The sequence below is a fragment of the Centrocercus urophasianus genome, unplaced genomic scaffold (genome assembly GCF_019232065.1).
Source record: "Centrocercus urophasianus isolate 14NV4802_14NV808 unplaced genomic scaffold, USGS_Curo_1.0 seq_11, whole genome shotgun sequence".
Classification (NCBI taxonomy): domain Eukaryota; kingdom Metazoa; phylum Chordata; class Aves; order Galliformes; family Phasianidae; genus Centrocercus; species Centrocercus urophasianus.
The window spans coordinates 52,028,074-52,040,154 of record NW_024884253.1 but is presented as its reverse complement, the minus strand read 5'-3'; the positions used below and the strand labels follow the sequence as shown (position 1 = coordinate 52,040,154).

Here is a 12,081-nt window from a genome sequence, read left to right as displayed (position 1 = left end):
CCAACGAAACTGAAGGGAAGATAACTTGGGCTCCAGTGCTGTTCACTTGCACTCCCAGAGCTTTGTAGTATTGTTTGATTCTGTCCATGTTACTGTTTGATTCTGATCATGTTCCTGTAGATGAAAATAGAACACAGACAAAAGTTTTGGCTAACACCAAATTACTATTATAAAGTTGCATTGTAAGTATTTTATTTATGTCTGCTCTACTGGTATTAAAACAAGAGTAGCACCATTAAGTTATAGTATGGTACTAATGAAAGCTATGTCAGACTCTTAAGTAAATATTGAATATTTTGTTATTGATGTGAAAAAAAAATTAAACATTTTAATTAGTTTAATAGCAATAATATTATGAATGTGACTTTTAAGTACTCTAAGGAACATGAAGATTTGAGTCTGGGCCTATGATAAATATTATCAGTGATCATAAAATCATTGGGCAACTGGAATAATAGCATGATATTTCTTTTCCATTTTGGGAGACAAGGTATTAAGCTAAGGTCAAAAAGAGAAAAGCTTCTGCATTCTGTACCAAATGGAATTCAAGTGTCTGTTTTGTATCCTTACTGGATCTAGCTTCCTGAATCCCCTAAGACCTTTCCAAATATCAGAGTAATTGAATGGCAAGGATAATTCCTTTTCCTATCATCCTCCTTCCCTGTGTGAAACCTCACAACCCTGCTGGTTGCATGGGAGGTGGGATGGCTCCTGAAGGCAGCTGCTAAACTGCTTTATGAACTGTTCTCCATTTGGCTGCAAGGGAACTGGCCAGCACCCATGGCATGGCTGACCTTGCTCCTGGGCTCCCATGTCTTCATTTGACTGGGACTCTGTCCTAGTCAAGCATTGCTTTCTCCTTCCCCTGACTGCCAGAAAAGATGGTCCTCTGCCTGGCTAGTGACCAAGCTGTGTAAGTCACTTTTCTCCATCTGGTTTATTCTTGGGAAGACAAATAAACTGTTCTTAATTTAGAATGCAAAGTCTCTCCCTACCCTCTATCCCCAGCCTACTTACTGCATCTACAACATATTTAATTTTGACTAATTTCTCTGTAATCTGGATGGAGGTCTGTCTGTTTCTTTCTCTCTCTCTCTTTTTTTTTTTTTTTTTTTTTTTTTTTTTTTCCTGTCCTTTCCTATTTGCCAGGGACTAGCAGAATGTTTCCAAGATACTCAGAAATTTTCACTCACAAAATCACTTCTATATCTTTATGCAACTTTCTTATTATTCTCTATTTCTTTGTAAAAAATAACCTTCTCCCACAACCTGTTACAAAAAGTAACAGCTTAATCTTTATATTTGCGCTGTATTTTTATTGTCCTTTAGATATATCACTACCAACTGCACACACATATTCTTTCTTCTTACTTAGTTGCAAAAAGCCCAACAACACACATTAACAAGAACTAATTCTACAAGAACATCTTACATTCTTGGTGCCAAATTGTCAGATTCTTCAGCTATTCTGATCGGTGTAGACCACACCAATGAAGCTTTACTTCTGCCCATCCCGTTCACAGATCAAACGGGAGCATTTTACAACCAGCAGTTATTCTGTATTAACTGACCTGTCTTTGCCTTTTAAAGGAAGAGTGAACTTATCTTACACCAGCTATGAATCTGTGATAGTGCCATGTTAACAGTTACAGTAGCATTTTTTTCCCTAAAACAGAGCAAAACAAACAAAAAATGTAAATTTTATTATTGTTTATGAACACAATTTAGAATTCTGAAGTTCAGCCCACATAAACTGATCTGCTGATTGCCTTAAGAGTTCCACTGACTTTACTGCAGCTTCAAGCTAGCTTTTCGACAGAACACGCTGTTAATATTTACATTTATACGCAGACATAAAGAAGAGACAGTCAGCATGGATATTACTGAGAGAATTGCAGCAAAATAAATAATGTTGTAAGCCTGTCTTTATAGAAGACAGAGTGATTATTTCATCTGAAGTAATTCATTTGGCCCTCTTGCTGTACTTTTGTGAAGATGGGCAGGTTAAATGCTCTAAATTCTGCTTTTATTTATATACTCATACGTTCAAAAATAACACAACTAAAAAAACAAAAAAGAACAACAAAACAAAACAAAACAAACAAAAAAAAACAACCAACCAACCAACCAAAAAAAAAAACAAAAAAAACCCCCACAAAAATAAGAAATTATTTTAGTTTGTAATAGGCTTGAATAAGGTGAAAGCAATTGTCATCATCAACAACAAAAAAAACAAGCTAGGATTAATTTTAAGACAGTTCAGATCGAATTGTTGTCCCAGGAATGGAACTATGAAATTTGTATTGACTTCTCTTATATCTACCATTGAATCTGAATGCAAAACACAAGTTGCAAAGTAAAAAGAAAAATTTTTCCAAATGCCCTCTCCCTGAATTAAAGCAACAAAAAGAAAGAAAGAGGAATTTTCATCTCCTTCCCACTAAAAAAAAAGGCACATCAAAGAAAGCATGGTAATTTTAGTTTCTTTTTTTGTTGGGAGAAAGACCTTTTCTCAGACCATAATTGAAAACTCTAGCTTTCATTCTAGAAAAAAGAGCTCTCCAAGAAAAATGGTCTTATTATATTCCCCCCTCCCATACCTAGAAAGCCACAGAAATTTAGACTTTAAGGGTGGTCCACAGGTATTAGAGTAAGGGCACTTTGTCTTATGCAAGCTTCATAGTTCCCATGGACAAAAAGAAAATATTTTGTCCTTTTGCTTTCTTCTTCCCATGCAGCTCTGCTTGGCAGCAGGGATGACAGTTGGATCTTTTCCTCACCCAGTGGCTCATCTCAAAGGCTTTTCTCTTTACACAATTGTCTTTCAAGCCATCAATTTCAAACCTATGATTTATTCTTAGCTGGTAAAACTAGCATAAAGCACTGACATTTTCAGATTCTTCAGACAAGAAACTCTTCTTTTTTTTTTTTTTTGTTAAATTTAATGTCATACGTTTTTGAATGAAAATGTCACAGGGATTAATTAAAAAAAAAACCACACACAAACATTAAAACAACAACCCTTTGACATTTCTGAAAATGGAATATTTAATTTCATTTTGTAGAACAAACCCAGCAGGGTTATTTTTCGGCCACTGAAATGTATATACAGATGTCTTTTCAAAATGAGGTTGAATTGACCAATACTCAAACCAATGTCTATATCAATTCTCCAAGAAATTATAATAGATCAGAACAATAGTTTGATCAGTCATAGCTATAGGTTTTTTCTCCCTATTATTCCTTCATGAACCTGTGGTTAACATTTCTAATGTTTCTCTCCCTTCATGCTGTTTATTTTTTTCTACATGTGAATGAGTGTAAGAACACTTACCTACATATCTACCTACACACATAGAACAGTTTTTTTAACTCTTGTAGTGGGCTCTCCATATATGTGGAAAAATGTATGAGGGCTACACAGTTAACCACATGGGAAAAATACACATCTTGTCGTTCTTCACCACATCTTCTAATAATTTATGACTGAATTCTGACCCGCAGCCTTTATGATGTTTAGCTGATGTTTATGAAGTGGTTGCCATCCCCTCTGTAGATCTGTGGGAGAAGTTTCTTTCCAATAGCTCTATGTTAACTTATTCATTTATTTGGATAAATTAGTGTACACTCAATTTTTTCCAAACCTCCAGAAAGATTTTGCTGAGGCAATCGCGAAGTTCATCATATGTTCCCTCCCAACTGGTCTGTCCATTTGTTCTGATTCCATTCCTAATTCCACTGGCAGTGAGTAACAGATGTTCGCAGTAGAGTGAGATGATGTTAAGCTTTTAAATATACCTTAAATGGAAGCTGTGTCAACAGCCAAAGTGATGCTAGTAGCTTAAAGCTGCCATATTGCTGATTCTTCTCTGCAGGAAACAACATGGTCTATGAGACCAGAAAAAAAAAAAAACCAACAAAGAAATCTCTGACAGGGTAAATGTTTTCATCAGCATGTGGCAGTCAAAATTATATCCCTTCAATGTTAATATAAAGAAGCCTATTGCTAACAGATGTGTAAGCAAAGAGAAGTGAAGACTGTTTGTCATATGAGAATGCTGCTTCGTGTGCATGCATGTGTTTTTCTTTTGGTTGAAAAATGTTTCTTTCATAATTTTTGGAATTTGCCTTCTTGTATGCCTTTTTTAAGGTGCATACTACATAGCTCATTTCTTTTGTCCTTATGTTGCACAATAACTATATCCTGCTAAAAGTCTCCTTCTCTCTGCTGTCCATTTGCCTCATAATCTTTTCAGCAAACACTCCCATTTTGCCTTCTTTCCTACTGCTCTGTTCTATTCCCTTCAGATGGCATATCTTACATTATATCCTGTGAAAAGACAGCATGCTCAGCAAATGAACACACCTTGTTTAACTACTGTCAGCAATTCTTTTATCCTTTTCCTTCACCTACTTCTACTTAATCCTGCTCTGGAGAATGAAATGTCACCTATGCTGCAGCACTAGTAAGTCAGTGAGACTAATGTATTACATATACTGAAGAATCACGTTTTCTTATATACTGTCTTCTGTGTTCTGGCCATGATTTCTGAATGTCTGAGCAAGATATGCAGAGCTGAACTTGCTTTTTTTCCTTTTTAGAAATAAATATGTAAAAAATGTGATAAACAATCGTATAAAAGCTTCTCAATTTCCACAAAGGAATAGATGCTAAAACTTCTTTGTCTGAGTGAAGAAGAAGTAAGAAAGAGAAGGCATTCCTGAAGTCACCAACGGAAACTTCAGGAAAACTCCAGAACAGAATATTGTTTGTGCTTGCTTGCTTTTATTTACTTAGATTAGTTTTATGATTAGCAGGATATATTTAAGTCCGGAAAAACACCACGGTTGTTGTTTTAACTTTCTAGACTTCTCAAAAAGCCTCTTGGCCTAGAGTAATACTTGTGTAGTGCTAATATTCTCTCACCTATAAACCTATCTACTATAATCATTACAGAACTGTTACTGTAATCCACATCTCTTGTGTAGTCCCAAAGTATCCTTAATGTCTTTTTGAGTGTGCAAAGAGAGTAAAAGAAGTATATAAACTGTTGTTCAAAATTTCCTAAATCTAATTAACATAAAATTTCATTTCAGTGAAAGAAATACATTCCTATTGAACAATGTTTTAAAATTATTTTTAATGATGCTTATACCATCTCCTTATTTTTTCAGGTGGTTAAAAAAAAAAAAAAGAAAAAGAAAAAGAAACAATTCTAGCTAATAGAAAAACATCTTTTATAGACAATTGCAAGAAAAGCTGTCAAAATACATAAGAAAATACATAAATACATTCAACTATATGTTGGGCATTGCTGGTTTTGTTTCCTTCTCATTGTTGAGATTTTATGGTTCTTGAAACTAAATTATTTTGGGGAAAATCAAAAGTCTAGAGTGCAAAAAAAAAAAAAAAAAAAAAAAAAAGAAAAAAAAAAAAAAGAAATAAAGGATTTCAGAAATTCTTCTTTCACTAACTTTTGTGACTACTCTAAATTGATTACTTGTTTCCCTGACTAATCTCTAAACAGAGGGCATATCCTTTTCACTTGCAAAGTACTCTCACACAAAATGAATTACCTTCCCACCACCTTGGTTACTTGCCAGGGAGTACTTTATTTTTCCACTAGGAAAAAGAAAATCAGCTCGTATTTTGCTTGCTAGAGCCTTCTGCATTTTAATTCTGAACTCTGAATGAACATCAGAGAGGCCTTATGATGTTTTGCACAAAAGTGCCTGTGTTCATAGTTTTACTCAGGGCACCCAAAATAGCGTGCAGTATGCAGTGTCGTACTGTGAGTTTTCAAAAATAAAAGCAGGAGTGACTTATACTGGCAGGAAGCTGTAACTCCTAAAGATTTTCAAGGATCTGTGAAATTAAAAAGAACTTCTTACTTCTCCTCATCTGTTGTTCCATTTGACTTTGATACTCACTTCTCCAAACATTGAAGGCCCTGAGATTACACAGGTAAGATTTTTATATTTTTTGTCATTGTTATCTTCACAAATTAAACTGAAAATATTTATCTGGATGTCTCCAATGCAAAATCCATGACAGACAAAGACAAAGCCAGGAGCCACCCAAAACTTCTAAAAGGAGAAAACAACTTTTTCTGTTTCCTCTGAGTTTGTTGTGTAGCTCCTCTTGCTGCTGAAATTTAACTATGTTGGATTTACCAAGTGAAAACATTGCTATGCCTGCACAACTTGCACATTAAAATGTTCATGCTGGTTATCAAGCTGTTTCTGCAAGAGCCCCTCCTCTGACAGATTGTTTGTGAAGACTTCATCTATGCTCATGCCAGTAATTGCCATTAAAATGTGCTTACAGTGCTTAGAGTGAAAACTTGTTATCTTACAGGAATACTTCGAAATAATTCTTGTTTTGCTGTTCTCCATTTTACTGTAGCAATAAGAATCTATTTTCTTAAAATGCAGCTTAGCCTTAGCTTTACATTAAGTTTTGTTACTCTTTATAATTCTACCTCTAGTAACTGCAAAATGTTTCAGACAAAAAAAAAAAATAAATAAAAAAAAAAAAATCAATAAAGATTCTTTTACTTTTATTGGATCTGAAATGAAAAATGGCAATTTTTCAATAAACAAAATTTTCATAGAGTAGTGCAATATATATACTATCAAAATATTTATATAGTATGCTGTTAGAATGTATACTTATAATTTCTTTGTCATGTTTAAACTCTTTGATTAGCCTCTATTTGAGATGTATGCATTAAAATATAACCCAGAAATATTTAATAGCTATGCACTGTTATTAAAATGCTAAATATCTGTCAATTCACTCATTTTTCACAGATTGTTTTGCCATGAAATTGATAGAATTAAATGGCATTTGAATTATGTCATTACTTTTTAATAAATTGTAATTTGAAGTCATTTGCAGTTGTAAAATCATTTCAGACAAACTACTTCTGATTTTTAGGAGGATAAATTTGCACTAAGGTACATAAATTGGTCTGTGGATTTAGTTTTGAGAGTTATAAAGATACGTTTCAATGTTCAGTTTTTTCCTGTTAGAAGTGTTGAACCAAGCAATTACATAAAATGAATACAGACAGGCCTGTGTCTGGAGTTTGGAATTTATGCTTCTCTACAGTCTGAAAAACACGTTGACGTAAGAACTAGAAGACAATGAAAACCCACTGTTGGATTCAATTTTAAGGAAAGAGGAGGGAGGAAGAAAAAGCAGCTTGCCCACAAAGCATTCTGTGAAAAGAAGCTTAAAATCAAAGAATAAAAATTACAGCCCTACCATGGAAATCCACACATTTTTAGAGCACAAATGTCATGATTTATACCTTATTTCAGATAATTTATGATGTTTTAATGTATATCTTACATTTGGAATGTGTATAATGTTGAATATTTAAAAATGAATTCAAGACATTGCCTCCTTGTTTCAGAATAATTTGTAATTGCTAGCCTAAACTAAATATCAGGCAATACCTGCACATTTTTATATTGAATTAATAAGGCAGTATGTAGCATGCTATAGGGCAGATTTTTCATGTTCTCATCTTTTAGGCTCCCTGTTGCTTTTCATCGTTGGCTCCCCACTCCCCTTCCCTCCCCCCTTTTTTTTGCTTTGATACTTTATAACTCTTTGACATAATTTTTTTTCACACTGTGGTCTTTGCATCATATTGATTTTAATTACACATGGGAAATTCTGGTTCAGCACTAATCCTAATTTGTCTACTTAGAATCTGTTTAGTTACAAACTTGCAGTTTTACCAACAAATCTAGCAATACAATGCATAATTCAGAGTTTTAGTTCCATTGTAGGTGAAAAGCATTATTTTGGTTGTATTTATATTACAAGTCACAGAAAGTCCTGATTTCTACCACTGGCAGTAAAAATTTATTCTACCATTGTCTCTTAATCTTCTCTCTGTATCAACTATGTTCATAAGTGCTTCTGAGCCACAATGCTAAGCAGAAAAGATAACAGAATATATTCCTTATCCATCCTTTCAACATACATACCCAAGGAAAATACTTGTTTCTGAAGACAAACAAGCAAGCATGTGCTGTGTGGTCAATTATACTGGCCAAAAGGAGCACAAGTATTGTGGAAACTTTCATTCTGAGCCCTGCTAAGCAGACAAGGTGGATATCCATTACAGAAGAAGTTAATGAGGATGGAGCAGTGTCAGTAAGACCACATGGGACAGAGCTGGGAACATAATTATGCTTGGATATAAAGGCATACAAACCTCTTCTCCACAGTGTTTTTGCCTCAGTATAAAAAGAATTACAATTGCTGGTGCTAACAAGCAGCAACTGTTAAGTGTTTGCAAAAGGACATTACTCCCCAGCCTTACTAGCAGGGACATAAACTTTGTGAAGACTTTGTAGATGGAGAGTGTTATTAAATTAGAATTTCCAGTTCTCAGACCACTGTTCTAGCTATTACGTCAAACACTTTTTAAGTCAATGAAACAAGAGACATTCAAATAAGCAACAGCACAATGGGTCTTCAATTGGGAAAAAAAAAACAAAACATCTAGCACCACAGTAAAAGACTGTGTCTGCAAACATAATGCTACAAATAAAAGCACAGTAATACTTGAATTAAGTTTGCCAATAATATCTTATTCTGCTACAATATTAAATTTGTAAAGAACAAACTTAATTTGCATTCCTACTATTTTCAGTTTCCAATTTCTGAGTGGCAAAATTACTGATAAAACATTAGAGGAAATGTGAATTGTCACTTGATGTTTTCCTGGTTTACTTTTACAAGGAATTGTGACACAGTGAAGACCAAAATAAATCCTACTAGAGTAAATTGTAAAATGTAATTAGCAAAAAAATAACTTGATTCATTATGACTGATCACTGATTTGAAGTATTTATTCTGATTCAGTAAAATAAGGATAAAATCTCCCTGCAGAACACACATTTTTTCAGTGTTCTACAGATCTTTAAGACAGGAATAGGTGATATAGGTAATGAAAATAACAATTTTAAGCTCTTGAAGTTTAATTCTGGTTAACAATTTTATATGTAAAGTGTTTTGCAACTGTGTTAAAATATATTAAAGACTTCTATGTATAAATATTAAAAACATCCTGCTCTCATTCTCATACAGGTTTGGTCAAAATGAACAAGATAGACTTTTTAGGAGTCAATTACACACAGTATTTAAGCCTGTCAGTTAAAAAAAAAAAAAAAAAAAAAGAAAAAAAAAAAAAAAGAAAACAAACAAACAAAAACCCTGTGAAATTGTTAATTTGTGCCATCTGAAATCTCTCTAAAAAATTCAAGAAAACTGCCAAAAATGTCCATAAACGGAATAGAGAAATTGTAATGCAGCAGCACTGAAGGTTTATATAATCTATAATTCTTTGCCTATTTTTGGAATTTTTATTGAAAACAGATGTGTAAATATATGTACGTATACAGAAAATTGTGATTTGCATTATGTATTTCTGTGATGATTGCCATGAATGTGCAGTCAGGAACAGAAGCCCTCTATCATCCTTGCTCACGTGCATTTTTGAGATTACGAACGCAGCTCAGGAGCAATCATACGTCTTTTGACTGTTATCCATGACATTAAGATGCTATTAAATGGTATTTTTTTTCTCCAAATGGTGCAAATTCGGACTCTCTTTCATCCTACACAAAGAATAAAGAAAACTACCATATTCTCCTAGAGTCCATCATCACTGTAAAAATTACTTTTACTCAGCTCTGGTAGTGAAACTATGTTTTCTGACACAAAGAATTACAAGAGAACGTCTATAATTATACAACAAATAAATAATGTGAGGAGAGTACGTAAAAAGGAAAATGAGAGAATTGCAATTGAATTTAATGGAATTCAGCCAAGGTTTTGGGATTTCTGTTTGGCTTTTTTGATTGATTGATTGATCATTGATTGATTGAAGTTGTTTTTGGTGTTTTGTTTTTTGCTTGTTTGTTTGATACAGGAATCATGTACCTGTTTCTTTAAAGTTATCTTTTACCATTTCTTGGTTTTTTTTGTGTGTGTGTGTTTTTGTTTGCTTTTATAGAAATGTGATAGTTTTAGCACTTCCCTTAAACTAAAGTTGCTGAATCTGTTAGCTGTCCTGCTATTGCACAGACTCTAGTCCAAGCATTTGCAGCCCCTTTGTCAGTAAACTGGACAATAGTGCTAGTTTAAGTTACTGCCCCATTCGTCCTCCAATGACTGATCTCTCACTCTTTCATCTTCCATGAGATGCAGATAACTGTCAGGGAAGATTAGGATGTTGCTAGTACACTTGTTTATGAATCTCTGGAATATATAGTGGCTGGGTCAAAATTTACCTTTAGCAGTAAATCCCAATGATAGATGAGCCAGAATGATTTATGTTACTTTATATCCCTTGCTGTACCCCTGGAATATAGAAAGATGTTTCCTGACAAATTAGGATGACATCCAGACTTACATCACAAAGAAGTGGTAAGTGTATTGGTTTTCCTCTCACATCAAATTTAATGTATAAATTGAATTTTTTCAAATGCCAGATCATTAGATAGATGGTGTACAAAGCTATTTTTGTAAAAGATTGACCCATGAAATACATAAATAGAATTTGGAAATGTCATATGGAGATAAACTGTGTTGATTGCTAAGCTTTTCATATGAGTATTTTTAGGATTGTGCAAATGTTATAAAATTAGACTATTTTCTGGTGCCTTACGTGTAATGTTGTTCTACTCAGCTCTTTAAATCAGCAATTTTTTAGTCTCAAGAAGAGATTTCTACCCTCTTACGATTACAGGAAAAGAGAACCCAGTCTCAAAGACTGCCATGACTTAAGATCAATTTGATCTTCACTGTGGAAATTGAATGGGCTCAGATGCTCAAAAATTTTAATCATTCAACTAATACATGTAATTTTACAAGAAACGTGACTCCTCTGTCCCAATGCTGCAAGAGACCGCACCATTGAAATTTAGATCAGGCAGATAAGCACGGCTGCTGCTATTATGTCTTGCAGTCCAAGATGGAGCCATCACTGAGGTCTCTGGGGTGTATTTATTCCCCCTTGGATCTTCCCACTCGTATGCAAGTAATTTCTCACTGCACATATGCCTGTGGCCATATTTGTCTGTTTGACTGCACACAGGATGAACCACTGTTGTAGTAACAGGGCGGCTCTTTCCAGCACGGTGGGTCCAACTGGGGTTCACGTCCTAGCACTGCTGACACATATAGATAGGTAGTAAAAATCAAAGAATGTGCATCAATAGGAGAGGTTAACATGCGGTGATACTGCAAGCTATCCGCAATGGAAATATGAGCCTCTTCACATCCTAGTCCAAGGTCAGATTCTGAGGCCTTTTCTTCATGAGCAGAGCTTGTTAGTTCTTGTAGAATCAGAGAATCAGAGAATCCTTAGAGTTGGAAGGAGCATTTGGAGGTCATCTAGTACAATTTCCCTGCAATGAACAGGGACATCCATAGCTACATCAGGTTGCCCAGGGCCTAGTTCACCTCGACCTTGAGCGACTCCAGGGACAGAGTATCTCCCACATCTCTGCACAACCTGTTCCAGTGCCTCACCATCCTCACTGTAAAAGAGTTTTCCCTTATATCCAAGAAGCTTATATCCCAAATCTATCATCTTTAAGCTTGAAACCATTTCTTCTGGTTTTATCACTACAGACTCTGCTAATGAGTCTGTCCCCTTCTTTCCTGTAGCTCCTCTTTAAATAATGAAAAGTCACTACCAGGCATTCTTCTATCATCAACAATTCAAACGAATAACTGTGCTCTCAGCAACTCAGTATTAAGAAAACAACACAAAAATAATAATCAATTCTTATTACACAGAGTCTTTACAGTATTAAATAATAAATAATTTCCTACAACTGAAACAATTGTCTCAGCAGAAAAGAGAAAATCAAATCAAGAACATCAAGAGAAATCAAATCAAGCCCTCAAATATATGCATTTTCTTGCATGTGGGAAGCATTCTGGGACTTTATTTCATATTATATTTTCTTCTTTTAGTAATAGCATTAATTTTTCCACCTCATTTAACAGTTATATTTAATAGGCACTGATTCTGGGAGAAGAATTGT

General features: G+C 34.4%; 1 protein-coding gene across 5 annotated transcripts in view; it reads left to right on the top strand.

Annotated features, from left to right (window-relative positions):
* Nucleotides 1–12,081, top strand: part of CDH19 (cadherin 19) — a 95,736-nt gene that overhangs the window by 34,374 nt on the left and 49,281 nt on the right. For 2 of the 5 annotated variants that reach the window (XM_042839968.1, XM_042839963.1), the window contains exon 1: nucleotides 10,252–10,453. The exons of 2 other annotated variants lie outside the window; for them this stretch is intronic. In XM_042839968.1, coding sequence (XP_042695902.1) covers nucleotides 10,423–10,453 — 31 coding nt within the window. In that variant the 5' untranslated portion in view covers nucleotides 10,252–10,422. Of the gene's footprint in view, nucleotides 1–5,767; nucleotides 5,966–10,251; nucleotides 10,454–12,081 lie in introns of those variants that run through there. One more of the 5 variants, XM_042839965.1, reaches the window with a different exon arrangement.